At 42.6% G+C, this 15,441-nt stretch overlaps 1 protein-coding gene across 1 annotated transcript in view; it reads left to right on the top strand.

The window, feature by feature from the left end:
- Positions 1-15,441, top strand: part of OSBPL5 (oxysterol binding protein like 5) — a 135,272-nt gene that overhangs the window by 92,649 nt on the left and 27,182 nt on the right. The window contains exons 9-10 of the mRNA XM_065403141.1: positions 2,865-3,036; positions 11,785-12,001. Of these exons, the coding sequence (XP_065259213.1) occupies positions 2,865-3,036; positions 11,785-12,001 (389 nt within the window). The remainder of the gene's footprint in view (positions 1-2,864; positions 3,037-11,784; positions 12,002-15,441) is intronic.

Genomic DNA, 15,441 nt, shown 5'->3' with positions numbered 1-15,441 from the left:
CACTGTTGCATGTTACAATTTTAAAAGTGCCAAATCTTGAAGCAGACCTCTCTAGCTCTTAAGCACTGTCACGGTCTGAGCCTTATTATCTAACATAGCCCAGCCTCTCTTAAGGAATCAATTCATGGCCTTCAACCTGTGTGTGTGTGTGTGTGTGTGTGTGTGTGTGTGTGTATAATATATCTTCCACACACAACTACACTAAAAGAACATTATTAAGGTTGCAAAGTCAAACACTAGAAAATTAGCAAATGCCAGAATTAAAGTTGCCTGTGCAGTCTCAATTTGGGCCCAGTGTGCATATGCACAATCATTCTGTCTTTAATTACATGATCACATACTGTTTTTCCATATTTCAATGTGAGATGGCTTGGACCCATCTTGCAAGCACCACAGCAACCAAAGCAGCAGTACCTGCAAACAGGATAATACAAAGAAACCTTTCATTTTCATTGCACATGTGTGCACACACAAAAGTAGTAATATCACTTCCATATGACACGTTCTGTTCAGTTCTTCAGTAATAAAACAGGCTTATCTAGCTTGCAAGTCCTAAAAATTATAGATGGTATGTTTTCAGCGTAATGCGCTGAAATTAGCACACCGTTGTGGTTAACTTACAGAGAATGGACCCTTTCTTCTTTGCAGAGGAAAGGCCACATCTCACTTCTAACTTTGTGACGGGTATTTCAGTCTAGATTCACAGCATCACGCGATGGACAAGGGGCCATGCTATAGCTTTTTATCCTGATCTGTCTCTCTTGAATGCACTTTTGGTTTAAAGTGAATAAGTGGCCATTCTTTGAATATTATTGATATGCTTTGTGGGTGAGTAGCAAGTTTGAATGCTAACACAGGATGGGCTATTATAGTAGATACTCTTTCGAGTTGGGTTTAAGAATGACATTGTTAGGTGTTTTTGCATTTGAGTATTAAGACAAAGATTTTCAGAAATGGTTGGCTGAATTCATGCTTGTAGGCCAGATTTCTAAAGGTGCAGAGAGGCACCTAGTGGAATCTACAGAAGTGTCTAAATACCTTTTTGTAAATCTGGGTGCTAAATCCTTAAAGCCATGTCTGCTCTTAATGTGTCTTAAGCACATGCTTGACTTCAGTGGGTTTTACGTACATGCATTAGAGGTTTTTTTTCTGAATTGGGGCCTAAATAACATCAGTGGGAGCTGCTGGTTTGTATATAGGTCTATATTTGAACGTAGGCTCCTAGCTTTTTTACTCTATTTTTGAAAATCTTGGCATGAACAAAATACACAACAAATATAGCGTGTGCAGTGTTTCCTAATGGAAACTGCAGTTTCCATCCGATAAGACTGAAGAATAAAAGATTAAATTGCAGTGCATTTTCCTCACATGGAGTAAGCTGAATTGATTCTCATCTTGATGAGTCAGGTGTGTGGGGGGGGGAGGTGTATTTATGCTCCGAACACCCATTAACACTGATGAGTTATCCTTGTAAATCCTCCATGTGGTGCAAAGAGAATAAATCTCTGCATGTAAAGCCTTTGATATGCAATACTTGTAAAATACAAAATAATATGAAATCAATTACAGCAGTCCTGACCCTGCCTGAGCATTTATTAAACATTATGCATGGTGTTATTAAACAGCAAGCCAGTGCTGAAGGAATTTCAAGGATGAAATAAGACAAAATTACTGAGCTCTGATGTTTTACAGTTTGGTATTAATCTGGAATTCTTCAAGATCTTTATTCCTTTCTTTCTCTTTCTATTCTTCTGTAGCCTTTTACAAAAGTGATTCATCAAAACATAGAAACCTTGTAGAACTATAAATATTTCTTTGTATACAAATGACCCAGACCTTTTTGAGCTCTATTTGCTGTCCTCCTAGGGCAGAGGTGGGCAAACTATGGTCCGCAGGTCACATCCGGCCCGCAGGACTGTCCAGCCTGGCCCTTGGATGGGTTGGGGGTTCTGAGGGGGGCAGTTAGGGGGTGGGAAGTGTGAGGGGGCAGATGGAGGCAGGGGCCAGGCTGTTTGGGGAGGCACAGCCTTCCTTACCCAGCCCTCCATACAGTTTCGGAACCCCGATGTGGCCGTCAGGCCAAAAAGTTTGCTCAGCCCTGTCCTAGGACCTGGTTTCTGTTAAAGTCAATGGAAGTTTTGCCCAGTGGAGATTTTGCTTATGAAAGCTGTTGAAGTTAATGAAATTTAAGTGTGTTCTTGAAATTAAGCATCTGCTTTCCTGCATGGCAGTGTGTCCTGAGAGTGGGATTTGATCCATAGTAAAATTAAACGTGAAATTCATGTGTTACAGTATTTTCCACTGCTATTGCTATGTCCTCGCTTGTTTTCTTTACAGCCTCTCAAATACATTTTTAATTATTCTGTAATGTAATTTGAGATGCATAAAAAGCTCTTTTGTACGTTAGACATTACTGAGTGCCTCTCTTGATACCTCAGTTCTTGAATGCGCTGCAGATTTGCCAGGTGTCCTAGCCTCTGTGACCTCTTGTTTGATGTCACCCAGGACCTCTTATTTGGGGGCTAATAACTTTTCAGTGATCGCATGGAGAACTGAACAGGGTTCTGGGACTACTGTGCAGAATGGCACCTCAACACCTAGAAAGGTGGACTGTGCCCACCAGTGAATACAAGGACACTGAATGTAAAATGATATAAATCTTAATACTTACTCTGCTTTTGTTAGGCTAACTGTGGATACTCTGAGCTATTTAAACCTTTAAAGTACTCTACCTAATGTCTCTGTTAGTGAAAACTAATTAGAACACTTGACTCCCAAATGAGAAGCTTTTGAGAAACCTTAGATGAACATTTTTGCTGTCATCTCTGACCTCCTATGCTTAGATAAGTCCTGTTGTTCTACAGGCCGATGTTGGTTGGATGCTCTGGAACTTGCCCTGCGTTGCTCCAGTCTCTTCCGACTCAGCGCCTCCAAACAGGGGAAGGATGGAGACCTGAACTGCTCTTCTGATTCTTCACATGCTGGGCTGTATAACCTGTTGCACACGGCCACCATCTCTGACCAGGAGCTCTTCCAGTAAGACTGTGCTTTTAGCTATTGTACATGTAAAGGTGTTGGTTGGTTCATACACATGACTCATTTTTAACCATATTATTTTTTCAGACTACACACTAGCCACCATTGGCTTGGTGAGGGGCTATAGTCTAGCCTGTCTCTGTCTAGGTTCTTGTACCACACCCATCACTAATATCTGGGTATCTTTTGGGAGAGATGGGGAATAGCTCTCTCTTTTGGGTGCTGTCCTATAGCCTACAAACTATGAAAGGCTTGGTTAGAGTTCCAGCTGTGTGAATGTGCATAACAAAGGACCCATATTGCCTTAGTTGGGCCAAACTTCTGTTGAAGCTGATGGAGGTAGACAGGGCGGTCCTTACCCAAACGCAAAGTACGCAGCTGTGTAGGGCACCAGGAAACTTGGGGCACCAAATTTCCTGGTGCCCAGCGCAGCTGCGTGCTGCTCCAGCCCCTGCCCTGCCTCTTCCCCAGGCCCTGCCCCCACTCCACCCCTTCCCCAAAGCCCCCGCCCTGCTCCGCCCCAGCCCTGCCTCTTCCTGCCCCTGAGGAGTGCAGCAGGACTGGACCTGCACTCACCCACCGGCAGCGGGAAGTGCAGAGCCCCAATCCTAGCCGTGCCACCGGTGAGTGCTGGGGGATAGTTCCCCCCTGCCCCCCAGCCAGCCCCCCCATACCCTCGTGGAGGCCTGGGACCCCCCCACACACACACCCGTGGGGGAGGGGGACTGTGTAGGCCCCCAGAATAGCTAGGGACGGCCCTGGGGGTAGGAGTGGAGATAGGCTTTACAGAGGTTATCAGTCTACCAGTGAGTCCAGCCAACAAATGGAGTATGCTAACCAGACGTACTCACTCTAGCATCTGACCACCAATTGGTAGATATGGCCGTGAGTGTGATTTTTCTTATAGTGAGGTACTCTCAGTGCTAATAGTAGTACTATGTTATAGTCAGGAGAGCACACATGCTCCAAGGCTATAGTTTCGTAACTGCTGTCTCCACTGAGTTGGTGGGTTCATGGTTTCCTGCCTCTTCCCCAAATGCATCATAAGATTAAAATTTACATTAAAAAAGTCACTGCAACCATCTTCCTATCCACACTCCTAATATTACAGTAGCATCTCCTAGCACTTCACTTTAAAGGCTGTTGGAGTAAACATAGGGGTTTTCTCTGCACCTTCCAGCTAGACAGGTTGCCTTAAAAATCTCACTGCTCTAGCGGATAGGATGCTGGGCATAAAGCCAGCCTGGTTCTGCCTCTGAGTTGTTGTGTGACCTTGGGCAAGTCATTTTACCTTCCTGTGTTTGTCTTGTCCCCACCCTTTGTCTCTCTTTTCTATTAAGACTGCGCGCTTTTGGGGGCAGGGATTGTCTCTTGCTATGTGTACATGCAGCAACTAGCAAAATGTTGGCCTGTAGACAATACCACACTATGAATATAAGAATATTATAACAATAGGAGAATCCAGGTCCTTTTCAGAATGTGGAAGTATCTTTGCTAATCACAAGGCAGGACACAGACTTGTCAGAAGCTCGGTGATCCAAAGCAGCAATGTATGTGCAGTTCTCTTGTTTTGCAGGCCTGTTGTATTTTCAGCACTTTATGCATGCCATTGTTCTTCAGCGCTGAGCGGAACTTCCTTTGATACCCAGCTATAATTTGCACCATAAACAATGATCATTTGAAAGAACTAGACACTCAGAACAAGGTATAACATGGGGTGGGACAGAGCAGCAGGAAATCGGATGTGTTACTAGGACCTGCAGATTTAATTGTGCATATATGTGTTTATCTTACGGGTCTGTCCTTTGATGTTGATGTCTCAGATCTCCAACTCTCTTCTTAGGAATAAGTATACAAATAATAGTGCCTGCGCTGAGAGCCTTTTAGTTGATAGTGAACCAATGAGTATTGTGTAGCTAGCCTTTAAATGGGGATTGGTTGACTGTAAGGTTCTAAGTACAAAGAAGCACCGAGATATATGTTGTGGTAGAGAGTTTGTGCCTTTCTTCAGACGTGTGCATATGCCAATCCTGTGTAAGACTAAAATCAAATACAATGTGCTGGTAATGGCACTTACTACAGTTTTGGCTGAGGGTGTGTTTGTGCTTGTTTGTTCGTATAATACTAGTCCTTAGGGGCTTCAACCAGGGTTTGGGTCTCATTGTGCTAGGTGCTGTACAGATGAGTAAAAGAGACTATACATACAACATGATGGGGGCTAATTTAGCTACAACGAGTCAGGAAAAAGATCTTGGCGTCATCGTGGATAGTTCTCTAAAGATGTCCACGCAGTGTGCAGAGGCGGTCAAAAAAGCAAACAGGATGTTAGGAATCATTAAAAAGGGGATAGAGAATAAGACTGAGAATATATTATTGCCCTTATATAAATCCATGGTTCGCCCACATCTCGAATACTGTGTACAGATGTGGTCTCCTCACCTCAAAAAAGATATTCTAGCACTAGAAAAGGTTCAGAAAAGAGCAACTAAAATGATTAAGGGTTTAGAGAGGGTCCCATATGAGGAAAGATTAAAGAGGCTAGGACTCTTCAGTTTGGAAAAGAGAAGACTAAGGGGGGACATGATAGAGGTATATAAAATCATGAGTGATGTTGAGAAAGTGGATAAGGAAAAGTTATTTACTTATTCCCATAATACAAGAACTAGGGGTCACCAAAAGAAATTAATAGGCAGCAGGTTTAAAACAAATAAAAGGAAGTTCTTCTTCACGCAGCGCACAGTCAACTTGTGGAACTCTTTACCTGAGGAGGTTGTGAAGGCTAGGACTATAACAATGTTTAAAAGGGGACTGGATAAATTCATGGTGGCTAAGTCCATAAATGGCTATTAGCCAGGATGGGTAAGAATGGTGTCCCTAGCCTCTGTTCGTCAGAGGATGGAGATGGATGGCAGGAGAGAGATCACTTGATCAATGCCTGTTAGGTTCACTCCCTCTGGGGCACCTGGCATTGGCCACTGTCGGTAGACAGATACTGGGCTAGATGGACCTTTGGTCTGACCCAGTACGGCCTTTCTTATGTTCTTATGTTCTTATGTAGACTGGCCCCACCCTGGATAGTTCACAGTCCATATGCCACCCCTTCTCTTGAGGGGCACCATTATGATGTCATGCCACAAATAAATCCACTACTGTGTCTGTCTGTGGATCAGAAAGGAGAATGGTGCCTTGGGAATGTGCATTCAGACCTACAGCTGCAGTTAAAAGAAAGTAAAGGATAAAGAAGAGAATGTGTTAAGCTTCTAACTTAAAGATAAATCATGCATGTACAACAGCTACTCTATTCTCTGCTCACTGGTTGAATTTTAAGGGCCCTACTTGGGCTTCCTGATTTACAGAACTCAGCAGCTTCCCATAGGGCCAGAATTTCAAAAGAGCTCAGCCCCTAGGCCATACTCGTGGGTGCCAAACCCTCTTCAGAGCCTGGCGCACCGTGTAGATCATTCTCAGTTCTGGTGCGTTGTGTGGCTCTACCACAGGATTCAGTTTTTCTCAAATTTTTTGAGCCTCGGAGAATTTGGCAGCTACGTAACGAGGGTGAAAATTCCCCAAAGCAGCAGCAGCAGTGGTGCAAAATGGGGTGGGAAGGGGAGTACGTGGAAAACCAGCTATCCAAGTGTTGAGGAGATTCTTGGTTTGCCACTCACAGGGACTCATTCATTCTAATTAAATGCCTTCCCTTCAGGGAATCCTGCCCAATTAAGTTGGCACGCTGTTATTAGGGGGCCAGTTAATTACATTTAACTGTATCTTCAAATTAGTCAAACTACTCTGCCAAAAAATAAAATGGAGCCAGATGTTCTATATTTGGGGGGGAGGGGGGCACTCCTCCCCTTGTGGGGAAAATCTTCTCTTGAGCCAATGCTGTATTTTTCCACTGGCTGTTTCTGTTCCTGTGTTGGTGGGAAAGAAATAGATTGATTTTTGCTACGGTTGTCTCCTCTATTTAATAATCGGAAAGAGGGTGAACTTTCAAAGCACCTTGCAGGGTCACAGCCTCTTGACTTCTCTGGAAATAAATAGGAAATTGGTGGCTATAACCCTGCAGAAGTCCGTTTTGATGTTAAGCATGAGGTTTTCAGGGCCATAGAGACTTCTGTTTTTATGCGTAAGCCTGTCTGTTTGTTGTTGCTTCCCCCACCCCCATTTGTGTGCCTTCTCTAACTGTGGTCTGTTCTGTTTGACACCTTGATTGTAAATTCTCTGGGACAGGTACTGTTTACTTTATGTACAATGGTGCCTTGACCCTTGTTTGGGGTTCCCAGGTGCTGCCATAGTAGAAATCATGAACAATACTATGCTGCTCTGATGCACATAGTGCTCTTTGATACAGTACACGTGGATGGAGGGCAGTAACGTAGCCCTGAAACAAAGGGCTTCCTCTTGTTTGAGTGAGTGAAGGTCTCCTGCTGCCTTTAAACACTGTTATTACAGCTCTGCATTTGGGATTTGATCCAAAGCCCATGAAAGTCAATAGGAGTCTTTCCATTGATTTCAAAGGATTTTGAATCAGGCCCATAATTTGGCTTTTGTTTTTAATGTATTTACTGATTTTTAATTTTTTATTTTTTTTTAATGATCCTGTTTGAAATGGTGTGGCTCCATTTCATTCTCCCCATCTGTGAAGTTTGATATTCACTCTGAATACCATGTGTCTTCCTTTGTGCTCCCCAGAGTAGCACTCTAGCTCTGAGTATATTGAGGTCTGACGTGTAGCAGGCTGATTTGGTAATTACTGCATAGAGCTAATATTTGGGGAATTTCAGGTGAATTAACTCCCTCCTGTTCCACTGCTCTGGAATAACTGAAATACCAGAAAAGTGTCGTTGCAGAAGGATTTTTTTGGTTAGGAAAGAGCAGAAGTACAAAAGGAGTAAGACTTGCCCCAGCAGAAAGTTTAAATCCTCTCACAATTTACAGGAAGATTATAATTAACAGAAGTTGGGCTTTTTACAAATGCTGTTAAATTAAGCATGTGCTATTTCTCAAACATTGACACTGGCCCATATTGTGAACCTTTCTCTCAAGTACACACATCCCAAGGAGAAGATTTTCACAAGGGAAGGGAGCATGACACTGACAAATTGCTGATTGTTGACCCCAAAGAAAATAAATCAAGCCTGAATTGTCAGCAACAAACAAATGATCTGCCAAACCAGCAAGTATCTGCGCTGTGAGATAATGGGATAATCTCTTGCCTCCTTTCTCTCCCACATCTCTCCCCACCCCACCACCCCCTTTTTTTTCTTTTTTTCTTTTATGGTCTTAAATTCACATATGCACTAAACTCAACTTCAGATTAACTTTTCAGTCATTATGCTTGGTAGTCATTGTCTGACACAAAACACAGAGGCCCGATCCTGGCACTGAAGTCATTGGAGCTGCATAGTTTATAATATCAGTGCTGGAATGTAATAGCCATTAATCCTCTGGCCTTAAACCTATAATCATACTGATCATTGCAAAAAACTATCATTTAATTATAGAGATTAGAAAAACCGCTCCCACATGTATAAGACGCTACTCGCCAGACTTTCAAAAGAGCACAACGGACTGAGTACTGGGCTGTTCTAGAAATCTGACTAGAAGTGTTGCCATGGAGACTGCTGGGCGCTGAGCACTTTTTGAAAATCTGGCTCTTATATGGGACCCTAAATGGGAACTGAAAATCTGACACCAATTCTGGATTCTGAGCACTTAAAAATCTGTCTAATTGGCAAAACCTAAAAACAAACAAAGAGAGAGAGAGACTGAACAAGCGAGTTCTCATATAGAATCAAAATAGCAATGTCTCCAAAGAGAGCTGATGGGGAAACCCCATCGTGGAGCCATTTAAAACTAGACAAAGCATTCTAATATACTGAAGAGAGAGATCCTGCTTTGGCTGGGAGACCGACTAGGTGACCTAGTCTTCGATCTCCATTTTCTTTGATTCTCTGAAATACGTTGGTAATGCAGAAAATCTTTTGTTACTATAAGTGAGTGCCTCGTGCATTTAAATTATGCATAGAGTTTGTATGCCTGTTAGGATTCACAAGATGAAACCTAATAAGCTTAGTGTATGCTAGTAAAAATCATGATCTCTACTGTCAATATCACCTACTGATTAAAATTAGACAGTCATTGATATTGCACTCTGGTATAATTCCCAAGGATATAAAACAAGACACTGTATGGAGGCTTCATAGGAGACTGTGACATTCCAGAGTGCAAGTCAAGCCAGTAAGGGACTCTGGCACCCCTGCTCTGCAACCTTGGTGCCTTACAATGCCTTACAGCAGTAGCTACATCCTGGGCCTGCTCACAAACAGTCTTCCAGCATGGAAGCCACACCCTGAGTGTCTGTGTGTAACTGCAGCCTGCCAGCCACACTTCACTTACACTCTGGCTTTTACCAACCTTGGTTACTCCTGTAGGGTGACCCGACATGCTCCCAGTCCCAGATTTCCTCTCCCCAAATGTGTGTTCTGTACTGGCTAGCCCCCTCCTGGACAGTCCAGAGATATTAGGTCCATTGTCCCTTTAAGGGAACAATACACAGCTTGCCACCATAAATGGAATTACCCAGACAATTTAACTTAACTAACCTAGTGTGTTTTCAATTAAAGAATAAAACAAGTTTATTTAACTACAAAGAGGTTTTAAGTGAGTACAAACAATGATGCATAAAAGTTAGAAATGATTATAAGAAAAATAAATATAAAACGCTTCCTAGTGCCTAACTTAACAAACTATACTTGATTCAAAGTACAATTCTTACCAAAGTACAGTTCTTCCAACAGCATTACCGACCAACCTTTTCAGGTCAGGACCTCTCCCCCAAAATCCAGCGGCCATTTCTTTTGTCCTCTTAAGTGAAAAGAGGGAGGTGGACAGGGCAAGAGATAATGTGGGGAATACCCCTCACTTGTATACTTCAGTCCCCCTCATAAAGTTCTTTTCAGTTGAGAGCAGTAGATGTCTGTTGAGGAAAGATGCTTCATGCTGTTTTCTTGCTGAGATGTAGATTTTCTTTGTTTCCTTTCTTTTCTCTCTTGTGGTCTGGAGACTCTGTTTACAGTTTATATGCAAATTGAGGTAACCACAAACATCCTTTTGTTTAAGACCTGCTTGACCACTTGTGCCTAATTGGGGCTTGAGATTGAACTACGTGAGTTTGAGCATGTCCCTTTAACATTATACAGGGTGGATTTTATAACTTTTCACACAATGTTGCTACGTACATGTCACTGATATTATTGACCAGTGACTTACTAGTTTTCAAATGATACCTCACAAGGCATATTTTGTACAAAGATTATTACATGAGTGTGTAGGGTGTGGATGCAGGGGTGCATTTGGTCACAGAGGCATGGGCCATATCACAATAAAACCGTTCTTATGTTGGCATTCTAAATTGCACGGAGACCCAGAGTATCACTATTAGCTGGAAGGAACATAGATAAATCTGTGTTGCTACAGCTGACTTGCCATCTTATAACCCATTTAAGGGGTGGGTGGGGGAACAGTGGGTTCATGAACAGAAAAGAAAACTGTGAGATGTGGTAGGATTGCCTTAATTGACTGAGTGGTAGGCCCCTTCCTTGCCATATTTTAAATTAACTAAACTTAAAGTAATAGTTTCTTATCTATGAGAAACTAAGTATTAATATGGAAAATAACTGAGCACTAGGCACTAAGTTTTACTTTGAAACAAAGGAACTGCCACTCTGGATCAGACCAGTGGCCCATCTAGTCTAGTATCCTGTCTGACATTGACCGGTACTAGTTTCTTCAAAGGAAGGTGCAAGAAACCCTGCAGTTGGCAATTCATAGGATAACCTGCCCCAAAGAACTTCCTCCTAACCCTCTTTATTTGGAGGTTGGATTATGCCCTGAAGTAGGAAGGCTTATATAGGGTGACCAGATGTCCCGATTTTATAGTCACAATCCCGATTTTTGGGTCTTTTTCTTATAGAGCCTCCCCACTCCCTGTCCCGATTTTTTCACCCTTGCTGTTTGGTCACCCTAGGCTTATATCCTTTCCAACTCCTGTTTTTTGTTTACTACTATAACTCTGGATATTCTTGTTTTCCACATAAATGTCCGATCCTTGTTTTGAATGCTGCTAAGCTCTTGGACTCAACAATATCTGGTGGCAATGAGTTCCACAGGTTAATTGTGCATCATAGAAGGGGGGCGGTATTTCCTTTTATCAGTATTAAATTTGCGATTGAATGTTCCCTTGACCTTTATTGTTTTGACTTAGCATCTTCCTCTATTGAAATAGAGTAGTAGCGGTAGTGGTGATGATGAAAATAATGTATTCCTTTATGCCATTCTTTACCTTAGCCAGTAGCGCATAACATGTGGCAGGTTTTTATGCAGGCAAAAATCTCTCTTCTTTGAGACACACTGCAGATCTCTGTCTGAAGAAGCAGTCAGTGTTGTATATTCTGCATTCATTCTGTATGTCGAGTTTTGATTGAAGCCAATAGGAGTTTCTTATGGGGGCAAATGCACATATGCAGTGGAGTTCCACAGTGTGGACTCAGGAGAATTGTGACCTAAATGTTTTACTGCTTCCATGGTCTAGACCCAACCACTCAGCAAGTTGTTGTCCTTCGCTCTTTCTGGTTGCAAGCCTTATTTTGCGTCCCGAGGGCTTTTTTCATATTGGCTAAAATGCTGGTTTCATAAATCTGGTTTCATAAATCAAATTGAGGCAATGTAACAAACCATGTATTTCAGTTTTAATGAATCAGCCCTGGAAAATCACCACGTGGAAAATGATGCTTTTTCGGACAAGTCTGAGAGAGACAACATAGAGGAGTCTGAGAATGAAACTCAGGAGAACAGCCGGAAGACGAATGAAAGCGAGAGTGACCAGTCTGAAATCCATGGGGATATGTCCCAGGAAAGGAAAGGGACGACCTATATGGAACAGATCTATGAGGAATTTGGGGAGGTAAAAAAAACTTTCTGAACTCTATCTATTCCACTGAAATGTCTCTGGGTTCATATTGTTCATCTCTCCATTGTATTCAGCCTCCAGGATGCAGGACAGTCGAAAACTGCTCTGTGGGTTCAGATATTTTACAGGTAATGCTATCTGAAGATTTCTGCCAAATTATGTTGAATTGTCCTTACTCGGTAATTGTGTGTGTTATGAACAGCAGCTCCACTATTGCCCTTTGGCATGTTTCCAGGATCAGTGAGCACTTCAACTGGGCATTGCATTAAGGAGCTGTATAGCATTGCCACAGTTCATTACACTGCAGGAGGGGAGTTATCATTCCAAGCCTGTATCCTGACTAACTAGGAGGCTTCAGTCCATTGCCTGGTGCAAAATATGGTACTTTGTTTCTTATTCATGTTGCACAAAATGAACCTTTTGTATGTCCTAATGAACATCTGAGCCACTTGGTCTCCTATGCGAAACTGCCATTTAGGAATCAATTTTTCAGGCCGTTTAACATTAGAATGCATTCATGTCTAACATGAGCGCCTTTGTTGGCTTTGTCACTGTGACTTCTTTGATGATGATAATGTTACAGCAGCTTGTGGAGTTGACAGCATTGGGTGAAAGTCAGCTGGAGGAGGCTGGCAGCCAGAGGTGGTGTTCTGGATTTACACCAGGAAAGCTGAGATCGGAATGTGGCCCACTGTTTAAACAATGAAATTAGATTCCTGTTGATGCATCACAGAGAAGCATTTTGCTCTAGAGATGTCTGCCCTGGGGATTTACTCTGATTTCAGCCATCATTGGCCAGACAGCACCGTAGCTGCAGCAGTCCAAACCTTTAGCATAGATGGGGTAAATAGCTACAAGCCGTGACTTGCACCAGTGCAGTTTAACCCTGGTTTCTTGCAACGATAAGCTACACCGGTGCAAATAGTGGCGTGAGCTGTCTATATTAGTAGGTTGCATCAGTGCAGCTACACTGCTGGCCAGAATCATGACAAACTCCCAGTGTAGACAAGGCCTCTGTCTCATGGCTTGAGACATCCCACCTGTGTTTATGGCTAAGGAGACATGACTGGAAGGGGGGGGAAGGGGGAATGTTGTTCAGGGGCAGCCATTCTTCTGCTTGGTCACTACTCCTCCTGTGTCTTGCTCACTTCAAATCCTAATGTACAGCAAGCAATGACAACACAAAGTATTATGACTCCAGAGTAAGACTATGCAGCAGGAACAAAGAGAAATTAGCTCCGTCCATGGAAATAGGTATTTAGACCATTTCTAAAACATGTGTGTCACATAATAGACTGTCATTAAGGTGCTAGCAGGGTAGATAATTTGGCACTTCTTGAAGTGGATTTTTGACCCAACTGACTGTAATCGCGCCATTCACTGGTGGAGAGTACACCTGTCTAAAGTATGTGGTGCCCTTTTTAATTTTAAATGTCTACCAAAGCTATAGCACAAGTGCAATGGAATAAACTTTGATTGTATGGAGTGGTATCTTTCATGCTGAGTGTAGCCTCAAATGAGATAAATACTGGCAGCAGATTGACTGTGCAGGCAAATTTGGCACCCAGTATGCCCTCAAATAGTTCACACGCTGCTTTGATCATTGGGTGCTGTGTTTCATATTTCTATTTAGAGAGAGTGCGTGATCCTTTTTCCACCTGGACTTGCCCCTGAGATAGGTGAAAGGGACCTAGGTGTAATATCTCAACTAGATGATGCCACTGACGAGTAAAGTACACCCCTCCCTTCAATACTGCACTTCATTATCAGCACTGGGATGGGATGGGTCTGAGATATTGAGCTGCAGTAGCCAATTTACAACACAATCCTCCTGAAATATATGCACGCTTTCTACCCTGCAAAGGCTGTATAAACCTTTGATATTATGGCCCAAATTCTATCATTATTTTTTTTTTTGGTTCTGTGAATTTTCAGCAAAGTTATGGAAGCTCAATTGAGGGGTATGTACATGCACTTCTACATAACTTTGCCTTAACTAAGCTTCCATATTTGTGCTAGAAATCTGCAGCACAAAACCAGTTGCAGGAATAAATTCATACTTGCAAAATTTGTCCCATAATATCAAAAATTACCCATCTTTATAAGATGGACTGACAGCAAAAAGAACTTCATTTGGAAAGCTTTGAGATAAGATGTATGAAAGCTTCTCTCCCCTACTCCCTTCCCCGCCCCCCCCCCCCCCCCATGACTCACTCTCAGGGTAAGTCTTTGTATATCAAGTCCAATCTGGAATTAATTTGTATTGCCAAGATATACACACCTGAAAAGCTGGGTAAATAAAAAACAAGGTGACAGACCCAGAATTATGAAGTCCTAGCTAGCACTACTGAAATAAGTTAACTAGCAGTTTCTATTTCTTCTCTAAGGCTTAAGCTGTGTGAATCTGTCACCAGAAGGATGGTAACATAATAAAAATCAGTGGAATAAAAAGGGCTTCACTGTTCTTCATTCCCAAGTTTTCCAAAATACTACTTTAACTTTTTCCAAACCTTGCTCTAATGCAAGAAGTGAGGTGACCTACTAAAATAACATGTTACAAAGCTAGTTTGAGATGCTGCACTCAGATCTGTTGCGTGCATCCTAAAATTCTGTTTTCGTGGCATTCATCAATGCATAATTCATCCCAAGGCATGTTAGGTCATCTGCTTCCCTATATCTAGCACTAGATTTGGGGCAACTTTTGGGAAGGAACAGATGCTTGATCTGATGGGTAAATTTCTGCATACAGAATGTAGGAAGGAGGGATTGATAGACTGTATAGTAGCATTCAGTACAGAGAGTTAGGTAATGCATTACGGGGGCAGGAGTAAACGCCAGCATAAGTGGCTAATTGGCATCCAGAAGGTGTGGGAGCAGATTCTCGGCTGCTGGTGTATATTAACTCTACTGACTTACACCACCTGAGAAGCTGGCCGTTGCAGGGTGTAAAAACACATTGTCCCCCAGAATTAAATTGCATTTTCAGAAATGGACCTATTTCACTCCCCTGTAGAAATCTTTTGCCTGGGGCTCTAAAAGCAGCAGAAATCCTGATGAGATGAAATAGACCATTATGTTCCCTTTCTTCATTTAACTCTAATGCCTAGGGTGGCCTTTGGGTACCAGCTCTGATAACTAATATCAGTGTTAAACTTCATAGTGTAACTTTTAATTCTGCTGCTTGGGAGGGCTGTGCATCCTGTTCAGTGATACCTCATGTAATTCCTTTGAAATCAAGGGAAATACCTAAGTGACTGAAAGCAGTATGTGGTCCCTGACTTCTGGTGGTGAAAGGTGCTGGATTGAGAGTCCTGCAGGCTATAGTTCTTTATTAATTCCACATGACTGCCTCAACAGGGGTGTAGAGGAGCGGATTCACCCCTGCGCACCTCCTGCTGGTGACTTCCAGGAATTAGCTCTTTCCAGCTCCAGAG

This window comes from Emys orbicularis, chromosome 4 (genome assembly GCF_028017835.1).
Source record: "Emys orbicularis isolate rEmyOrb1 chromosome 4, rEmyOrb1.hap1, whole genome shotgun sequence".
NCBI classification, from domain to species: domain Eukaryota; kingdom Metazoa; phylum Chordata; order Testudines; family Emydidae; genus Emys; species Emys orbicularis.
Note: the sequence above shows the minus strand (reverse complement) of the source record. Positions and strands in the feature narration are given on the sequence as shown.